Source organism: Mastacembelus armatus, chromosome 8 (assembly GCF_900324485.2).
Source record: "Mastacembelus armatus chromosome 8, fMasArm1.2, whole genome shotgun sequence".
NCBI classification, from domain to species: domain Eukaryota; kingdom Metazoa; phylum Chordata; class Actinopteri; order Synbranchiformes; family Mastacembelidae; genus Mastacembelus; species Mastacembelus armatus.
Genome location: NC_046640.1, coordinates 7,279,300 through 7,300,788, shown reverse-complemented (window position 1 = coordinate 7,300,788; position 21,489 = coordinate 7,279,300). Strand labels below are relative to the sequence as shown.

The 21,489-nt window shown below is 41.1% G+C and overlaps 1 protein-coding gene across 2 annotated transcripts; it reads right to left on the bottom strand.

Annotated features, from left to right (window-relative positions):
* Window positions 1-1,660: 1,660 nt before the first annotated feature.
* LOC113140512 (myosin-11-like) lies at window positions 1,661-20,437 on the bottom strand. Of its 2 annotated transcripts, none has more exons than XM_026324359.1 (42): window positions 20,273-20,437; window positions 19,627-19,797; window positions 18,068-18,224; window positions 17,352-17,379; window positions 16,844-16,967; window positions 16,563-16,586; window positions 16,250-16,342; window positions 16,080-16,143; window positions 15,492-15,590; window positions 15,181-15,324; window positions 14,680-14,775; window positions 14,464-14,582; window positions 14,070-14,222; window positions 13,798-13,971; window positions 13,264-13,434; window positions 12,795-12,909; window positions 12,495-12,688; window positions 12,281-12,402; window positions 11,267-11,336; window positions 10,969-11,129; window positions 10,721-10,829; window positions 10,050-10,181; window positions 9,763-9,969; window positions 9,311-9,448; window positions 9,104-9,227; window positions 8,755-8,926; window positions 8,066-8,278; window positions 7,653-7,797; window positions 7,202-7,408; window positions 6,865-6,969; window positions 6,202-6,354; window positions 5,849-6,097; window positions 5,521-5,733; window positions 5,226-5,438; window positions 4,906-5,067; window positions 4,345-4,473; window positions 4,087-4,175; window positions 3,534-3,657; window positions 3,178-3,386; window positions 2,904-3,012; window positions 2,633-2,805; window positions 1,661-1,907 (listed from the first exon to the last, which is right to left on the bottom strand). In XM_026324359.1, exons 1-42 carry the CDS (start codon window positions 20,435-20,437, stop codon window positions 1,661-1,663), a joined length of 6,066 nt encoding a protein of 2,021 aa, XP_026180144.1. The 2 variants fall into 2 exon arrangements, with proteins under 2 accessions (XP_026180144.1, XP_026180145.1); XM_026324360.1 differs by having other exon boundaries at window positions 16,563-16,589; window positions 16,868-16,967.
* Window positions 20,438-21,489: the final 1,052 nt, after the last annotated feature.

The window sequence follows — 21,489 nt, the reverse complement described above, 5'->3', positions numbered from 1 at the left end:
AAAGTCTAAGAATCTACATGGAAGAAACTCTTATTTTCTAATCCAAACAAAAACTGGAGCTGACAATGACAGACTGTGTCCATAACAATTTGCACATCCTGAATAAATGTTTTAATGTGTTAATATATTTCTTGTCAGGCTAACGAGAAAAGAGATGTGGCATTTTTCAAAAACAATTTAAAATTATTAAAGTGTAAGACGGAGACCAAGCATTCTGGATTCCGTTTATTGACCCGGATTTTTCAAAGATTGGGTACTTCTTAGAAAGAAAAAAAAAAAAGAATTTATGATTGCAATGTAATGGGTACTACATGAAAGACATAAACTGAAGCTAGGAAAACTGACATTTGGGAATTTTTTAGATATAATAACTTAGATATAAATAAATATTAAATTCATTTAACTTATGTTATCAATCCACAAACATTGAAATAAAACATTTTCTTTGCTTCACTCTAAAAAACTAAATGAATTAAGATGGGAATCTCATTCAATCACTGGAATGAGAAGCTAAAATCCACAGCATTCATACAAATGCCTTGGTCATTGTATAATAAATATTTTCACACATGCTGGTACATCCAAAACTGGGGAAGTATAGAAAGTTTTTCCAGCTCTTTGGCTGTTTCCAACAGCACAGTTTGCTTCAGAGTGGTACATTCAGTATTAGTTATTCTGAGGTTGAGTTTACCTTTAACTTAAAATCAACATTTAATTCTTTCTTTACTGAAAAAAACTGGATTGAGGCTGCTGGGATTTCTTGCCAGTAATTCAGTATAAAACTGATGGTTTTAATTAAGATAATTAAGACTGAAACCAATGAAAACTATTTATTTTCCCTTTAATAAATGAAACATGTTTTGTAGGAGTATTTCAAATCTGGAATTACAGTAAAACTCAAAGAATTTTGCTGTGAAACTGTGGATCCCAAGGAGTGCTGATCTTTGCAGAAATTCAGAAATTAGATCACATATATTAAGTGTCAAGGAGTTGTTTCTAATGAAAGATTCAGTAATGTGCATATTTTAAAAATCAAAGAAAAATATACACAGAGCTTCTTAGAGCTACAACTAAAGACACTTGTAGATTAAATTCAGATTACTATAGACACTCATTTTGTCTGTAAAATGTCAGCAAATAGTGAAAAAAGCCCCAGTATAATTTTATATATGACAACTGAAAGCATCAAATTTTTAAAACTGAGAAACTGAAACCAGTAGTATTTCCTCAGAAATGGCTGAAATGATTAAATAGATTAATTCATTTATTTCATCCAATTCATTTAATAACATTTTCATGTCTTTAAAACATGTTGGGCCCAAATATAAAATGTACAATCAAAAGTGGCATGTCGGCATTAGTATGACAGGGAGTATAAAAATCTTTGGGGCTGTATCAAATTGTTAATCTATGCTGGATGTTGTTTTCTACTGTTTTAGGGTATTGCTTTTTTTATTTTCTCTTTCCCTCCACATTCTCAGTGCAAATCATTTTAATTTTATCACAAAGCTTCAGTGTTTTCAGGGGCTTCAGGTGTTTCTGTATTCAGCAGCACTGAGGTTGTGAGAGGACACCTGAAATTTTAAATTTAAAGTATAGATGTTTTTCTGGAACAGGTTGTCATGCTAACTTTACTTGTGAAACATTACATCTGCTCTGTCTACTCATCAGGGGAGCAGGCATAGGGCTCCTCACAGGCTTCCAGGGGGGGTGTGCAGGCAGGGGGAGACGGGGACAGAGGCTCTTCCTCTTGCAGCTCCACTGAGTTTTCTTTGATGGTGCTCCTCCGACTGAGGCCTCCTCCTATCCCGAAGCTCCTGATGCTGCCACCGCCACCTAAACCGCTGCTGCTGCTGCTGCTGCTCCGAGGACTGGGGCTACTGAACACACCCTCCCCGCCACCACGCCTGGGAACACCCGACACATCAGGAGGAACAGGAAGAGGAGGAAGAGGAGAATCAGAAGAACAGAGAGCGGCGAGAACTTGGGGCTTAAAGCAAAGTGAGATTTAAAATAAAAAGGTGAAGGCCCTGAAATCTTTCAGCAGAAGTAAACTGGAGAGATTAGGACAGCAATGAGAAAGTATAAAGCTTGTTAAGGAAGAGCAGAATATTCTCTAGAAGCTTTGGGGACAGTTTGCAGATCAGTAGTGTCTGAGGACAGGTGTGACACAGGAACAGCCAGACATAAAAGGAGGACAAGGAAGTTTAAAATCACAAATGATCTTATGCCTCTTATCTTTTCATCACTGTAAAACCATTATGTTTACTACTGCAGGAGAATCTGGAAGGTTTAATAAATAACCTAAAATAGACATAGATGAATTGAAACCTGCTGAGAAAACCCCAGATCTTTTCCTGTGGGATCTATTATGTCACTCTACTGTCTTCAGGTTGTCTGATTTTATTGTCCCTGACATAACAATGAGACATTTGAATCATGCTACTTTTCAATTTTGAATCCTAGAAGAGTAGAAACTTGATAGAGGACAGTTAGACTCGGTAACTTACTGGAAATGATACACTTGAGGCTGTCACTGATCTTAATATTTGAGTTTTAAAATCAGATTTAGTTTCCATAGGGTCGTAGTTACAACCTGCTCTGTCCCAGAGTTCAGTGGGACCTGCGGTACCTCAGTTTGGTCCTGAGTGACGCCATCTCTCTGTTGAGGGTGTCGTTGGCCTCGGTGGCCTCGTCCAGCTCTCGCTGCAGTTTCCTGCGAGCTGCTGCTACACGCTGAGCCTCCTCTTCCATCTCCTCCAGCTGGTGCTTCAGCTGCTTCACCCGCATGTTGCCCTTCTCTGCCTGCACGGAGCCGAGCCAAGCGATGCTTTTGTTTTGGCAGGCACATGACTTCATTGCTTATTATAATGGCTAACATTTTCAGATTACAGCCTTGTTACCTGGTCTTTGTATTGTTGTGCCTGCTTCCTCTCATCTTCCATCTGGATGGTTAAATCCTTCAGTTTCTTCTCCTTCTGACGCAGATTCTTGGCGTTGGTCTGACGTTCTCTACACCACACAAGTAACACAATCTCTTTATCTTAACATTTTAATTTTTAATCTTATAATGTTGTAGTGCAGTTTATTTTCTGTGTCCCCTTGCTGCATTAGTTAAATGTGAATTGGAAATAAAATGTACTCCAATGAACTCCATTTCCCACCATGCACTTGTACCTGCTTTCAATCTCCAGCTGCTCTTCAACTTCTCTCAGCTTGGCCTCAAGAGCAGCAATTGAGGATTTGAGTTTGGAGCGGCTCTGGCCCTCGGTCTCCTGCAGTTTGGCTTTCAGCTCTCTGTTCTGCTTCTCCAGCTGCTGCTTGGATCCCTCCCTGCTCTGAGAGGAGGCTCTCTCTGCTGCCAGCTCTGCACCCAGCTGCTCCAGCTGCAGCACAGCATTCAGGTTGGGACAAGGTTAGACAGAAGAAAAAAAAACAAGAAAAAGGAACATACTGTAGCTTGCATTCGAATCACACCAGCAATAATTTAGGCTTTTGCATCTCTCGTAATGTGGACCGAGGTCTGAACCTACCAGCTGCTGGCTCTTCCTCAGCCGGTCATTGAGGCTTTCCACATTGGCCTGCTCTTCCTCCAACTCCTCCTCCAACTGGCTGATTTTAGTCTCCAGACGACGCTTCTCATCAGACATCATTGATCTAAACAGAGGATGGAGAGACAAGAGGTGTCTTAAAATACAGAGCACTTTTTTTATTCTGACAGGAAATTACTGGAAAACAGTCAAATCTAGAAAATATTTTCAAAACCCTTTAGTCTAAAAATTGAGATGACTTGTCTTTACTATTATCATCAACAAAAATGATCACACAAAATTAATACATTTCAAAAAATGAGACACCAGACATCACAGAACCTGGTGCATGTGGATCTGATCTTCGTGAATTTTTCAGTGAGAAACAAGAACAGGAAAAATTCTGAAATTGTAATTTTCAGAAGTAACACTTATCTAATTTGATCTCATTCCCTGGAGACTTCATATAATGTTTAAATATAACGTTTATTTTATTCGTTGTTATTTGCAACTTGTGGCCATCAGTTTAAATCTACATATTAGACAAGATACCAACTTTCCAGAGGAGTTACTGGCCAGTTCCTCAGACAACTCGTCTCTCTCCACCTCCGCCTGTTTGCGAGCTCTCTCCGCTGCTGCCAACATCTGGACAGAGTGAGGAAGTGAAAGAGATATTGTTATGAGGAAGATAAGAAATGCTTTACCCTGTTTTAAGACATTGATGTCTTAAGCAAATTAAAATAAATACATGAGCTTACTGACAACAAGCTTTTACTTTGAAGTTGAAGTGCTCAGATGCACCACTTGACCTCACCTCGTGGAGCTGGATGATGTCGGCCTCCATTGCCTTGGATCTGCGCTCAGTCTCTCTGGCTGAGGCGAGGACGTCCTTTTGAGCTGCACGAGAGTCCTCCAGCTCTCTCTGGAGATCCTTTACCTGGCCCTGTGAGGAGGGCAGCAGGGCCTTGTCAAGTTTGCAATTGTTTTCAAATTACAGGTGCATCTCAATAAATTAAAATATCACCAAAAAGTTGTGGTGAATTTTGGGTTTGCATTAGCTTGAAGTTATAATAATCAAAATTAAAAGAAACAAACACTTGAAACATATCAGTCTGTGTGTAATGACTTTATATGAGTTTGACTTTTTAAATTAATTACTGAAATAAATCAACTTTTTGATGATATTCTATTCTATTTCTTGAGATGCACATGTATGTCACAGACTCTTACAGTTACTAGCTGATAAACCACTCAGAGAAGCATAAAAACATGACATCATATTTTAGGTATATATCTAAGCTAAAATTGCTTCTTATCAATGTAAAAATACTGAATGTTAAGGAGAAAAATCATAAATCTATACATATGTGCACACCTGGATCTTGCGCAGCTGCTTTATTGCCTCATCGCGCCCCCTGTTGGTTGCCTCCAGCTGATCCTCTATGTCCTTCAGCTCCCCCTCCAACTTCTTCTTCATGGCTGATGCCTGACCTCGCTGCTTTCTCTCCTCCTCCAGCTCCATCTCCAGCTCACGTACCTGACAGAGAGGAAGAAGAGGACACTTTCTATAAACACATAGCTTATCTTTTTGCTGTATATTAGACTTGAAAGAAGGCAGTGAGGTCATTGAGAAACTAAAGTGTCACCTCATGTAGCAGGATCAGCATAAACAGCAGCAGTTACAGTATATTTCACCTGCTTGAGGAGCTGCTTCCTCTTCTCTTCACCCATCTCATCGTGGGCCTGCAGCTCCCTGTCATGCTGAGCTTTGAGGGCCTGACTGTTGACCTCCAAGCGCAGTTTTGCATCTTCAGCGACCTGCAACTCATCCTCCAGCTCCTCCATCTGGGTCCTCATCTCCTCTATGATGGCCTCCAGACCACGCTTCGCCTTCTCAAGGTCATGGACCTGACAGAAGAAGAAAATATGATCAGATCAGAAATTATGTCAGTTTTTTATAATGATATGACATAATTCATCGCACTCTTACACTCTTTCCCACGTCATCTTTGGAGCTGATGAGATCCTCCATCTCAGCTCGGAGGGCCTTCATGGTCTTCTCTGCCTCCTCCAGAGCCCTCTGGCTGTCCTCAAGTGCTCTTGCCAGAGCTAACACGCGAGTCTCCTTCTCCCTTGCCTCTGCCTCGGCCCGATCCCGCTCCTCTGCAAACTTACAGGACACAGCTCGTTCCTCTGCCAACATCTGGCCAAAAAGAGGGCAAAGGAGATCACATGACATTAGAGGTTAAGGTGAAAGAAATGGTAAAAAAAAGACACAACCTCTTCAGTGTGTGTGGAAGGATTTCAAAACTTCAGACCTGATCAAACTTCTTCTGCTTCTTCTCCAGGTTGGAGACGAGCTGTCGCTGGCTGTCCAGGTCCATGAGGACATCCTCCAGCTCCTGCTGTAGCCGGCTCCGACTCTTCTCAAGCTTGTCATACGCCGAGGCCTTCTCGTCATACTCGCTGTTGGCCGCCTCTAGCTCACGCTGCAGGCGCTTCTTTCCTTCCTCCAGCAGCTCCACTGTCCCTGACATTTCATCCAGCCTCTTCTTATAGTCGGACAGCTGACACAAGGTGGGAGAGCAAGAACAGCATAAGTAGCAGCTTAAGTCTTTTGACTGATCTTCTCTCAGTGTTTCAGGTTTCATTTCTATGTGCAGTTACTGACCTGCATATTGAGGCTGGACACCTGCCTCTCTAGGGCACGTTTGGCCTCAGTCTCCTCCTCCAGCTGCTCCATCAGGCTGTTCCTGTCTTCCTCCATCTGACGCAGGCGTCCAGACAGATTCAGCTTCTGACGTGTCTCCTCTGACAGCAGCTCCTGAAGAACAACAACGAGCAGAAAGTGGAAAATATGTCAGTTGATATCAGCTCGACTAAGCAGAGGATGAACTCTAACTAACATTAGACATCCTCTGACTCTTCCTGTAGGGTAACCACGAGGGTTAGGTGGGAAACAGTTACTGGATGCAAGAAATCAATTCCAAAGACTCTGATGAGCCTCTGTTTTATTCTATAGCACCACCAGTGAATCAAAGTTTCCATTCAATGCAATATTTTTTTCATGCCCCAGGATGTTATAATTATCATTGTGATCATGTTTGCATGCACCTAGGTGGAAGCCCTGTGGTGCCTTTAAATGCAGCCTCACAGAGCTGCTATTAGGCTGTAGAGTCTTAGTCTTGTTAGATGTAAGTTTGTCCTGACTGCAGTGAAGCAACATCAACAAGTTCAAATCTGGCCTTGCTGTGGGAAGTTGGCACTCCCTCTGTCTGTGTGGGTGACGTGTATATTATTTACAGGCATTTACTGTATTTGGTGTGTCCCTCACCTGTGTGTCCTGGAGCTGAGAGGACAAAGTGGAGATGTCTTTACTGAGCTTGATGTTCTTACCCTCGGTCTCGTTCAACAGACCTGTCACGTTGTCCAGCTCCATCTGGTGGATGGGAAAGAAGAAATGAGATTATTAAATGCAACACAGATGAATGCTTGTTTGAAACTGTGCTGAAACGTTATTGCCTAATTTCCAATTTGATTTATTGTTTTCAGCTGCTTATTATTTAGCTTTCAGCGCTGCTACACAGTATATATTTACAAACAAGCACCAGCTGATATTTAGGCAGTAAAGTGCTTCAGTATTTATATTCATTAGAATTTGTATGACTCACAGTCATCTTTGAGACTCGTTCCCCCAGCTCAGTCCTTTGCCGTTCACTCTCATTGAAGCGTGAGTGCAGGTCATTCAGCTGACCCTCCACCTTCTTCTTCTTGTGTTCCAGGTCCTGTTTGGCACTAGCGAGGGATCGTAGGTCAGCGCTCAGGTCTGCTGACTCCTTTTCCAGAGCCTGCTTGGCTTTCTCCAGGCCAGCTCTAACCTGAGAGAGAAGTAGCATCGAGTGAATGATAGAAACTCTGCTTCTTTACTTGGTTTTCTAAACACTGTGCACTGGTCACAGCAAAGCAGGTAAAAGGCAGTGATGACTTTTCATGATGACAGTTTCAATTTCAAGTTCATTTTATCATTATCATATCTGTAATTTTTATTTAGGTCCGGGTGTGTGTGTGTGTGTGTGTGTGTGTGTGTGTGTGTGTGTGTGTGGAAGGGGGTTTTGCATGTACCCTCTTAGCCTGCTCCAGCTGCTCAGTGAGCTCCTCTACAACCTGGCCATGTTTCTGTCTCAGGTCCTGGATTTGAGCCTCGTGGTTCCGTCCTTCCTCCTCCATGGCTCTCTTCAGCATGGCTACCTCCTGCTCACGTTTTGCCCTGTCAACCACATGCATATATCACATTACAACAAACAACCTAAAAATCTGACTACAACACCTTGTTAATGACAGACATCCACTTTTATGCAGAGGACGCTGTGATTTATTGTTCGGCACCATTTAATGTCTAGTTTTTAACACTTTATTACCTACTAAATAGTTTTAAATTGATTGATTTTAAATCGATTGACTGTTTATAAATTATGTGGATCAACTGCATGTATATGAATCCAATTTATTTTTACATTATATCAAATCAAACAGACCGTAGCTCCTGCTGGGCAGCAGTGGTATCCAGGCTGTCTTCCAGCTCAGTTCGTAGAGCATTAAGCTCCTCCCCAAGGTCCCGTCGAGCAGCCTCGGCCTTTCCTCTTGCTGCCCTCTCTGCATCCAGGTCCTCCTGCAGCTCTGAGAGCAGAGACTCCAACTCCCTAACCCGCTTTACTGCTGCTCCACGCTGATTAGTCTCCTCCTCCAAACTGGGACATAAAACATGTTATATGAGGTGAGAAATTATTGGAATGAGAGTTTCACCTCTGAATGTAGGTGTAAGGACAGAGCTGCAGGTTGCTGGAGAGTACAACTTTTCAACAACTACCAGCCAGGTCGACATGATGTCTGCTGTAGATATTAATGGTTGAGTGAGAATATATCCCTAAAATTTTGCTGACCGTTGCACTACAACACATACCCACAAGAACAGCTCTAATAGCATGTGTAATATAAAAGGCTATTTCTCATAACATTTACTGAGTACATTTATTCTCACCAGAGCATGAACTCTGGCAAGGGATCACAGGTCTGCTGACTACTTTTTCAGTTGTCCATGGTGTTTAAAAAACACATCATATTCACATTTTAGGCCTAATATTGTTATATAATATGCTTTCAAAATAATGAAATCATCAGTATGCTGTTTCTTATGTCCAGCCTGTGTTGCATTGTGGTGTAGTACCGAGCCTGTGTGGCCTGGAGCTCCTCTTCCTTGGCAGCTAGCTGGGCTCGGAGTTCAGCTAGTTGAGCCTGCAGGTCAGCAAGCTGCTCCTGCAGGTCTGCTAACTCAGCCTCCACCTTCCTCTTGGCCTTCTCCATGTCCTGACGACCCTTCTCCTCCTTCTTCAGACGTACTGCACAGATCAGATGAAAGACACTAGTTAAACATCTTCAAAAAATAAATAATTAAATGATAAAGTTCTTCTGGCATTAATAAATCTAAAGCTGAACTGTCAGTTTTTAAGCTGCATTATTTGATATCTGAGCAGAAGTAAATAGAAGAGATTAGACTGAGGTATCTGCTGACTGACCCTCCAGGTCAGAGATCATGGACTCATGTTTGTTCTTGAGTTTGGTCAAGTTCTTGGACTTCTCCTCCTCCTCTGCCAGGTTAGAACTCATATCTGCCATCCTCTCCTCCAGGAGCTTTCGCTCCTAAAAAACAGAGTCATGAGAGTAGATGAGTATAAGATGTGCTGTACGTATGAAACAATACAGTTCACTGGGCTCATTCATACCTTCTGCAGCTTATTATTTTGGTCCTCCATAAACAGAACATCCTCCTCTAGTTTCTTCACCTTTCCCTCCACAGCCACTTTTTCCAGCTGCAGGTTCTGTCGAGCATCTTCTTCCTGTGCTATGTGGGCCTCCATGAGCTGCAGACAAACAGCATGTTCAAAAAAGGTAAAAAAAAAAAAAAAAAAGTTTAAAATTAGGGGAGACAACAATCTTATATAACTAACAATTTTATATTATACATATATATATATATATAAGACCACTGTTAGGTATTTATCAAACAAAGAGTAATGTGAGTATTTTCGACCCTCTTCAGACATTTATTTCATTTTTTCTCATATTCTATATAATAATAATCTGTAGACTAAAGAATAATAAAAATAATTATTGGTTCCTACCCTAAAAAAGACCAAGTACTGCTGTATGTTGTACTAATAATATTTTTGTCCACCTGTAGCTGCTGCTCCATGTCCTTCTTCTCCTGCCGCAGGGAGTTGCTGTGCTCCTCCTCCTCCTCCAGCCGAGCTTCCATCTCATGCAGCACTTCCTCCAGCTCCTGCTTCTTGGCCTCCAGTCGCACCCTCATCTCCTCCGCCTCGGCACACAGCTCCGTCTCTGCCTGAAGCTTCAGCTCCAGCTGGGTTCGCTCCTCCATCAGCTATGCACAGAGACTTCAGTCATTTCTGAGAATGAGATGTTAGAGGTGGAAAACAGGCTAAAAATCTGCATTTATTTCACCTGGTTGTGTTTCTGGGTGATGTCCTTCAGTTCAGCTTCAGTCTTTGCCGCCACATCTTTTGCTGCCTTTAGCTCCTCCTCCTTCTGACCCATTTCCTCCTCTTGCCTGGTTACCTGCAGCAGGGGCTTCACCTGATTGATGGACAGGTCACAGTATCGGTTTATATTATTATATATTATTTACATAGTGCATAGTTTGATGTAATTTACAGGAAATGTTTCAGAAATATTGGCTCTGAAAGTCTGACAGTGTCTTCTTCAGTTTTGTGAATCTTAGATGCAGTCAGAGGATGCATCCCTCAGTGGATGTTGTCAATCCCAGATGAACTTTGACCCTGCTGTGCTGCTATTAGGCTGCAACATGCTAATTTTAGCATTCAGTCCAAAGCACAGCCGACATTAGCATTACAATAACAATGCAAGTGAAAATGCATGTTGATACTGGATATATTTAATACTTTAGCATGTTGTTGGGAACATTCAACACTTTTTTGTTTTAAATCAAGACGAAGAAGATGTTTCAAGCCCAAGCATTGTAAATATATATATATGGTAATTATCATATTTACACAGTTGCAGTGTAATCATTTGTAAAACAGATTATTTATAAAAACCTGTATGTGAACACTGCTGAGTGTGTGTTTGTGTGTGTGTGTGCATGTGAGAGAGACCTTAGTGAAGAGCCTCCACCACTGCCAGTTCTTGAGTTTGAGGTAACAGGCGCAGTTCCTCTGAATCACCTTCATAGCACTCAGCTGTTGTTGACGTTTATTAAATGCCCTGAAAACACACACACATAAAAAAAGAAGATATATGTTTGTGTGTGACTTTATTTTATGCACTGGTTTCCAAAAAACGCACAGATCTATATATATCACAGAACTATTACTTGGTTCAAATATCAGTCTATTTCACGTACTTGCGAGCCAGGAAACCTCTTGCTTGTCCCTGGAAGGCGATGATGATGACGGTCAGTTTGATGTCTCTCTCCTCCTCCAGCTGGGCCAAAACTCCTGTCCTGAAGAACATCTTACTCTGACCAATGCGGTACAAGTTAGGATCCAGATCGAGATGCTTTACCTGGAAGAAAATGAAGTGATTTAACATTATTTTTGAATCCTCTGTCTCTTACAACACCAATTAATAACCAGGATTACAATTCACTGAAGGAAAAAAATATTTAACCAATAGTAACATGATGTTACACACAAGCTCACCATCAGACAACACGCCTGTTTCCCATCCATGAAGCCTTTAGGAATAGCATTGGCAGCCAAGATCTCATATCTAAAAAAAAAAAATAAAAAAGACAAAAATGGTCACTTTTACTGTAACATCAAACAATCACACACTGCACTGTTTAAAACAAGCTATGCAAATTTTTACTTCACATGAGTAACATACAGTAATGTTGTTTCTAGAATATTAGGCTAAAATTCAACTACATTTTAAATTAAAGTGATTTTTAATTTTATACATCCATAAATTCTTTTTGTTAATGCAAGAGATAATGCTGATAATGCTAATGCTGCCCACAGTAATACAGTAAATATAGCAATGATGTGATGGTTGAAGTGCTTTAATGTCAGGATATGTAGCATTCCCTTCTCTAACCTAAATAAAAACCAGCCTAGACTCTGAAGTTTCAACATTTAGAGAAGCTGTTGGAGACCAGACCAAAAATGTTCTTTGACCTACGTAATATCTATATTAATAATAGTAACATCAGTGTAATAAACTCAATATGAACATGATTACAAAATTGATATATGTTTAATTCTTCTTGGTTAACATACTTAGTGGTGGACAGAACATGTCTGAACTGCAATGTCCTATGGTTTTATTTTGAAAGTGTCTTATATTGACACTCCTTGAGAGTAGACACAGCGTCAGTGCTGGAGGAGATGGCAGGTGACCTCTGTGTATTTAGAGCAAGTGTTCACTGCCATCCAGTGGTTACAGTGAAGTATTGCAACAACACATATGAATTCATGGCAAACTCAGTGCCAGTATAATTTCACTGTGTTTGATATTCATTCCAGTACACAGCACATTCACAATGGAAGTGTTTGTTACAGGCGGGTTCATTGGAATGCATTACATGGTGCAGATATTTCATGTTTATTAATTAAATGTATTATTCCAACGATACAGCCTAGTAGTTCACACAGAACTATGAATACTGTTATTGTTGTTACTGAGGAATAAGAATAATTAATATAAATGGTCACCTCTGCCTGAACTCCTGGAACACGATGCGGTTTGGAAATCCCTGCCTGCAGATTCGGATGCCCTCTAACACCCCGTTACACCTCAGCTGCTCCAGCACCAGGTGGGAGTCCATCTTACCAGCCTGCAGCACAGCAGCCAGCAAGCAGAAACAGAATCTAGACAGTCTCTTTTCTGTACACTGAAAGTTAGCTTAAATTTTTTAAAAAAACCTACCCTTTTCTCATGGTTGGGAATGATGCAACGGACAAAGTTGGGCTGGGTGTTGTGCAGTGTGGTCATCAGCTTGCCCAGAGACTCCTTGTGTAGCTGACCCACTGTGCGGAACATGCCCTTCTTGGATTTAGTGGAGCTGGGAACTGAACTCTCTGACATCTTGGTCATGGTCTCCAGGCCCACCACTCGATCCACTGGGACAAACCAAGGAAAATGTTACACCACATTTTATTATTATGACTAAAACTCTGAGGTGATATTTCTGATTAAAATCAGGTTAATGTGGGAAAAATGCCTGACCGTCCTTCCACAGGTCCTGGATGAAGCTGTTGGAGGAGTTGTTGAGCAGAGCTGTCACATTGTCATTCAGTGGGTCCATGTTCTTTGTCAGCCAATTAGCAGCATTATAATCGACCTAAAAATGTATATAGAAGTCACATGTTTGTTGATTGTTCCAATTGCTAAAAACTGAATAAAAGAGAAAAACTAAATTTAAAAGAAAATGCTGGTGATCCAAACATTTTTCATCAAATCACATGAAAAGACAAAATGTGTTTGTCTCCCAATACTTTCTCACCTCTTTACTTTGGTTGCACGCAAGCATGAACCCACACACACACACACACACACACACACACACACAAATACACAATACATTTCAGTAAGGCACATTCATTGTTGGTTTTGATTTGCCAATATAAAAATTTTGCCAATCATTAGGATTATCTCTAAAACTATATTATACAGTGATTATGGTGTCATTCCTCACCTTGCCAGCATAGTGCATAACAGTGAACATCAGTTTATCCTTGTGTTTGGATTTGGAGAATTTAGCATGACTGCTGTGAGTGTTTAACAGCTTGTCCACGAAAGAAACATCAGTGGCTTTTGGGAACCAGCACTCCTCATCCAGCAGGGCCAGGATGCCTGGAGGGTTGTTCTGCAGGAATATAATCATATATTATATATATTGAATCACTTAGAGCATCACAAATGTAAGAATAAAAGGAACAACCTTGGCTTCTATGGATGATTTTGAAATGCACTAGTTGACCCTGTGCACATCACCAGGCCAGAGTGAGAATTTGTGGGCAAAAATTCAAAACTTTTACTTATATCTAATAAAAATTAGTCAGCAGAAAAACAGCCTTATAATAATGAGTCAGTGTCAATGTTGTTATTGAATCTGTTTTTGAACTAATAAATCTATACATCTATCTACTATGAATCTATAAATTCATCAAACTTCTTGTTAAATTCGACTGTGTCAGCTCGTGTATGTCGGGCTGCAGCTCATCCTGACCGGCCTCTCGATGAGCTCGATACAGGGCTGCAGGTCGAGGCCAAAGTCGATGAAGTTCCACTGTATGCCCTCTCTTTTGTACTCCTCCTGCTCCAGGATGAACATGGTGTGGTTGAAGAGCTGCTGCAGGCGCTCGTTGGTGTAGTTGATGCAGAGCTGTTCGAACGAGTTGTCCTGAGCAAGAGAAAAATGGCAGTATCAGATAAGTGTTTAGACAATAACGTGCAAAAAAAATCAAATCATATAAATGTTTGGTTTCAGTAAGCGTTCACCTCGAAAATCTCAAAGCCAGCGATGTCCAGGATGCCCAGGAAGGAGGACGACTGCCTTTTACTCTTGTCCAGGGTCTTGTTGACTCTTGCCAGGATCCAGCGGAACAGGCGCTCATACATGGCCTTAGCCAGAGCCTCCACTGCAAAATCAGCCTGAGGGAGGAGGAGGGTGGAGGTGAAGAAAGTCAAAGAAAGCTCTTTGTTGTGTGATTGGATGATTTTATATCATTGGGAAGTGATGCAACAGAAAAGATCTACATCATACAGAAAATTAGCTCTCTAATAAGAGCATTTATTCAACTGCTATGCTTTAAAATCTTTCTCTACTACATGTTCTTTTGCTTGAAGAGTCTTTATTTTTGTATTTAGCTAATGAGGTTTGGTTTGAGGCTACCTGCTGCTTGGTCTGTGCCTTCTGCACCACCTCCCTCCCCACTTTGATTCGAGGGGTAAGGATGGCGCGGGTGAAGTCGGTCACATTGATGCCCTGCAAGTGGCACAACTTCTGGGCCGCTGGGGTTGATGGGTAAAAATCACAAAAGGAGAAGAGGTTAGAAATATTTAGAGGCTGACTTACGGGAACTGATGGTGGTATTTTTAAACTCATCACCGGTGTTGTCAGGCATGGTCGCCTGCTCACTGTTCCTCTCCTTCTCAAACTTGACGTTACCCAGCTGGAGCACAGTGGACACCACCTTCAACATCCCTGCAGGGAGCAAGAAGAAAACAAAACACACAAGAAGATGGTCATTAAATCTTACCAAATGTAACACACAGTTTTTTGGTTTTTTTTACCAATCCATGAAATAAATTTAAGAATATTTCATACAGACAGGAGAGACTTTTGAGTTAACAGTTGTGGCATCCTTCCTCCGAAACGTGTATCTAAAGTGATGTTGTAATCAGCTCCACCTGTTGAACACTGTTCTGCAACTGATTCTACTGTTCCGACTGGATGGACGTTTCTCAGCCTGATGATTTGATCTAGTTATATTACTGCCGTAATGACACATAAGAAACGAAACACTGTTCTTAATATTCTGATGCTGGTGTGAAAATGCTTGGACGCAGCCCTCTGGGTTAAAGGGTCTGGGTTTTGTTCAGCTCCTACCTAGTCTCTCCTCTTCCGTGAAGCCCATGATCTCCATGGCCTCCAGGGTCTCATCAAATATCTCGTCATCCTGCTGACCGGGAATCTCCACATGACCTTCCATCAGGAAACGATATTTGCTGAAGTCCTCCAACAGCAGCTCCTCTACATGCAAACACACAATTTAACTGGTTAACTGGTTATTTAATAAAACAAGGAATGAGACTACTAGTTTTGTGCCATCAAGCATGAAAGATCACACGATCCCACAATCCCAAACATTTGTCTTTACAGTGGGAAATTAAATAGCACCACATGTTACAGTTGCTCACCTCTCATCTTGTCTTTGGCTCCTGCCACCATGTAATAGAAGATGTGAAAGGCTCTCTCAGTGCTGGCCTGACGAATACAACGAGACTTTTCCAGCAGGTCTGATCAGGCCAGGAGAAGGTTAAGCAGGTATCTGACAATATTATTTGGCGATCTAGTTTATGCTGTATTTTCATCCATCCATCCATCATCTATACCCCCTTATTCCTAACCAGGATCACAGGGATCTGCTGGAGCCTATCCCAGCTCTCTTTGGGTGAAAGGCAGGGGTCCACCCTGGACAGGTCCCCAGTCCATCACAGGGCCACATAGAGACAAACAACCTCACACACTCACACTCACTCCTATGGGCAATTTAGAGTCACCAATCAACCTGACATACATGTTTTTGGACTGTGGGAGGAAACCAGAGTACCTGGAGAAAACCCACACAAGCACAGGGAGAACATGCAAACTCCACACAGGAAGGCCCCTGATGGGTTTCAAACCAGGAACCTTCTCGCTGTGAGGCAACAGTGCTAACCACTAAGTTACCACCTCCAAGTTATTTTCATTTCACTAGAATTAAAGTTTACTCTGAAAAAGGATACAGGTGTCAATATTTGCACCAACAAGATAGCCCGTCACATCAAAGTTGAGCTTGATGAACTTTCCCTGTGGACAGATGTGACAACAGTTACTTGTCAGCAGTAGTTACTGAGGGAGCTACACCCTGAGAAACAGTGAGTGTAGCTGATATAAACTGATATAAAATGCTTACAAATCGTGAAGAGTTGTCATTCTTGATGGTTTTGGCATTTCCAAAGGCCTCCAGGATGGGATTAGCCTGCAGCAACTGCTTCTCCAGCTCCCCCTGCACCACATAATGACATTACACTATTCTGTCTACACAGTGAGTGTGTCTGCGAGCCATATCTAACAGTAGGGGACACATGGCATGTGTGCATGCTGTTACATAGGATGCTAGTAAAACTTTTGTGTCAGGTCACATTTTTTTGTATCTGCCGTCATTTACAACCTATTGTCTAAATGTTTGAGAAAGAAACTAAGTACATTTATAAACATATACTCACATAGGCCAGAGATCCTGACTGCTGCTGCTGCTGGAAGACAAATGGACACAACACAACTGTTTACTAAAATTAGCAAGATTCACTCACAGGAGCCTTGAATCTTTTCCCTCTTAATGTTTTCCCAAAATCGGTTGCCCACATGACAACTTGAAATGCAGCAGAGCAGCAGGATGAGAAGTCAAGCATCAATAAAGCTCAGCTAAACAGCTGAGCGAAGGAGGATTTCAGAGAAACCCCAATTCAAACATAAGTATAGCTTTTTACCTTTAATGATTTGTTGCATTTTTGAAGACATTTCTACTCACAGTGTTGACGTCCTTCTTGCCCTTGTGTGAGGAGGCGACGACAGCCAAGTACTGAATCACCTTCTTGGTGTTTTCTGTCTTCCCTGCTCCAGACTCACCCCTGGGTGACACAGCAGAGGTGAGGATGGAGGGATAAAAAATGAGAGGAAGACAGACAGATTATAATAGAGGAAAGATGGTAATGGAGAGGAGACAGTATGAGAAACGTTACTCATTTGGATTGTTCAATGGTCACAATGCATTTTCATTGATTATGTGCAAGAAATAAGGACTGAAACAATTAGATGATCAACAGAGATGCAAGCAATTCTGATAAGTAGGTTGCAAAAAGTACAGTTTCTCAAATGTGAATATTTGCTATTTGCAGTTCATGTGATATCCCCTCCCCTCCTTGTGTGTGTGTGTGTGTGTGTGTGTGTGTGTGTGCTCACATGCATGTACAGTGTGATGGAAAAGGTTTTAAGTATTGTATGTTTTGACTCACGTGCAGAGAATGGACTGATCCTCACGGTCTGTGGAGAGATGAGAGGGCTGGTTAGAGGCGGACATAATGTGAAATGTTGACTGAGCTGAACTCATTAGTTGAAGCCAAGCTGAACAGACCAAACATGAACTCTGAGTTGGACAGGAGAGCCCTGAGATCTCGTTCAGAGGGAGATTAGCCTACATCACTCATATCATCTAAAAATAGCAGGTGGATGCAGGGCTCTGTTGCTGTAATCTTGTCTCACTGCTCCATGTATGGCTATTGTGGAGCTGAATGGAAAGTACAGAACTGGTCCGAGGTCACCAGTGGACCATCAGGAGACTAGATGGCACGCTCTGAGACGTCAGTGAAGGATTCTCTTTGCCACCATTCAATTATCATTTAGTTCAAATGTGTGTTTATTAAAATATTTGTAAAATAGTATATAAATAGGAGAAAATATATGAAACAAATCAAAATAAAGCATGCAAAGTACTTAAAAGTCAAGTAGAAGTAAGTAGAAAATCATTAGAAAACTAAGAGGCACTGGGAGAAACAGGTTCACTTATGCTGCACTGAGCTTAAGTGAAAAGTTTCCCAAAAATAACAATAACGACAACAATAATAAGTTCAAAAACAGCAAAAGATGTGATTCTTTTTACACAAAGACATGAGCTAAATTATTTCTGACAAGGTATTGCTGATCAGTCATCTCCAACATCACACACAGTTACCTTGCAACATGTTCCTGTAGGCGTTGTCTGTGATGGAGTAGATGTGTGGTGGCACCTCGTGACGTTTCTTGCCCTTATACATCTCGATGATCTTTTCAGAGTAGATTGGCAGCATCTTGTAGGGGTTCACTACCACACAGAACAGGCCCGAGTATGTCTGGAGGAAGATGGGGGAGTTAGAACTCTTAGGTAACTATGGAGGGATCTGAACCAATCCACCGTTGGGCCCGGCTACCGAGTTGACGTCTGTGTGAACCGACCTTGGACATTCTCCATTGTTAAACCTACAATCACATTTGAAGCATTTATGCCTTGGTTTATCTGTTTTAATGTGAGTGTCATTTTAGGTGTCTTTGCTGGAACCAGGGATGAAGTGGACATGGACAAGATACATGTCATGTCATTGCACTAATGATTTTCAGGATTGTTTGTTGCTTTTTGGTTTGTTCATGTGGTTGGAAGCATTTGGCTCGACTGAGTGATCAGCAGAAAATTATGATGAATCAGTTAGTAAATCATTTCAAGCAAAAATTCCAAATATTTCCTATTTCTAGCTAAATTTAACAACACCTTGGGGTTTGGGTAAATTTGGGTCAGTTTAATATTTAGATAACCAACAAATATTTAAAACTGTAAGTGATATATAAACATAGTGCATTACACAAACATTTAATTATGTAATATTATTAAAAAATATATATTGTTACATTAAATTTGAATAGTGCAAACCCTATAGCTGATTATATTTAACATTTCAATTTAGGTTACTATAAATGTTTTTTTTTTTTTTTTTTAAACTTTAGCTGCAGGACTCGTATTACCTTCCAGAGGGTAACAACTCATATTTCTTGATATTGAGCTAGTCTTGGCTGCTCAAGTACTGTCTGCTCATATAAGGACTGGAGGGACTGGAGTTCTTGACCTCCAGTGATCTTCATGGCAGTCTGTACTAGATGCATAAGCTTGGATTTTAATTTTTACATCCCGTACCTTATTAGACTTTGTAAGACTGACAGAAAAAATAAAAACATAAGCTGCTGATCTTTCCAGTCTATGCAGAGAGCACAGTGTCTGAACACAGCCCTTAAACAGGGACTTCTCCACCTGAATGTGGAGTCAACATGGGGTTTATAAGGAGAAATAAACAGGTCTGAGGTCACCTTGGCTCAAGCAGCTTCTTTTTAGTAAATAGTTTTCTTTATATTCAGGTTGATGTGCTGCTGTTGTTTCTTTTTCCACAGATGGTCAGATTAAAATATTCCAGTTTAGAAAAGATTTATATTCTAAGTCAAGTTTAAAAGTTTAAGCACCTCATTCACTTCGCACTGTGTATGTCCCATTATCACATAGCCTTCTTTATTTTACATTTTGAATATATAAAGCCTTTAATGTGCTTTCTAACAATGAAAGATTCACTTTGTATTTGATTTTGTGTACCCAAGCATATAAGTAGAATTGTCTGACTCTGAGAGAGAGGAGAGAGAGAGAGAGAGAGAGAGAGAGAGAGAGAGAGAAAGATGCAGTGTGTGTGTGTGTGTGTGTGTGTGTGTGTTTCTTACATAGATCAGGCTGGAGAAGTATCTCTCTCGCAGGTTATGGAGGACAGAGGCTTCGTTGAGGAAGGTGAGGGCGGCCATGTCCTCCACCTTACTGAACTTGGGTGGGTTCATCTTCTGGATGTCGTCTTTGTTCACTGTCACCTTCTGACCATTGGAGAGCTCCACCAGCACCTGCAGTCACAATCCCATCCTATAATAAGACTGTGTCTATACTCTGTGTCATCTTTGAAGACCCTAATTTTCCATAACGTTACCTCATACTCGTTGTGATACTGAGTAGTTCAGCATTTGTTTTATATGTTAGACTTAATAGGCAACAATTTGAACTGTAGAAACCTAAAATGTACTAAAATGGGTAAGCAGCTAACTTTGTTCAAACACACACAAAGGAAAACTGAAACACTGCCTGAATTAATTAATTTTTCAACCTTTGTAATGTTTCCTAGACATGTTTTATGTCTTCTTAATTTTGGTTACTGTATGACAAGTTAATTTTGAAAAACAATTTTTATTTTTTATTCTTATATAAAAAAAATGTACACGTTGGTCTCACCCAATTAAAGTTAGGTGAAATGTCCCTTAACTCAATTTAGCACCCTTTTCTTGTAAACAGGCATGTCAATCATTTAGTATATCATCACATTACCTCATCCCCCTTCTCCTCCTTGATGCTGGCCTGCTCAAAGCCCTCCCTCTCTGATGGCACCCACACCATCTTCTTGGCCGCCCAGTCGGCTTGTGCCATCCCGCTGTTGCGAAAGTCGTTTTCCAAGAAGAGGTACTTGCCGTCGTCAGCGGTCTGGTCAGCCATGTTAGAAATGTTGTTAGGCGATGAACTGAGCTCTTTGGTGCAAGTGGTTAATTCAATCTCAGAGGGTTCAGAGGTCGTCGAGATGACGTCCGGATCGTCACTGGAGACTGGTTCAGCCTTTGGTGTGGTTATTGGAGTTGAATTAACCTTTGACTCCTGTTTGGCCTCTGGCCTGTTGACATACAAGAGAAAATATGAACTACAACACCTTTTTTATTGTAAAACAGTGAGCACTCTATGATTATGTCATTGAGTGCTTTTATATACATTTACTTTATTTTCTTTTTTCCTGAATATGGTCACTGATTTGCCTGAGAAGCATTTTCTGTGAATAAATGTCTGTGTTATATAAATAAGAAAAATATGCTTTATAACATTGTTTTAAAACCAAAACAAGTTTGAGTGTAAAGAGCAGACTCTGTAACAAGGACAAAAAAATATCAGTCACAAAACTGAAGATATTTAGACAGTCACAAAGCTCCTTCCCTACACCTCATCACACAGAAGACCCAGAAGTGATTAGGACAAACAATCATCAGTTAAGACTCATTACTACATTTTCTACTCCTATGTCCCCTCCGCTATGACTCAAACTGCTACCATTGCATCTGGATGTTACAGAGATCATTTACATTGGGTTTTAGTGAACTGTCTGACAAATTACCAGAGATAAGTACATTTCCCTTTAGTTTGCATTGAGCTACTTACTGACTTATCCTTGGCTCTGCCTCTTCATGTAGGTCACAAGGCTGCTTTGACCTCCCATTGAACAGAAGGCAATAAAACATGAAAAGCAGCACACAGATAACCCCTATAATCGAACAACTGAGCTGCCATGCTAGAATGCCCATGTTTGGCTAACCCTTTGCTCTTGGTAGCTTGGTAGCCCAAAGACGGATGCTAGGGACTTAGCAGGCATACTACCTTATAAGGTGCAGCTCAAATGTCCAGCCAACCTTACCGTTTACACCAAAATGGTGCCATGTCATAAGGTGCATCCATGTGTGGCTGCCGCCACACAGGCAAAACACAGCAGGTATGTGAGCAGAAAT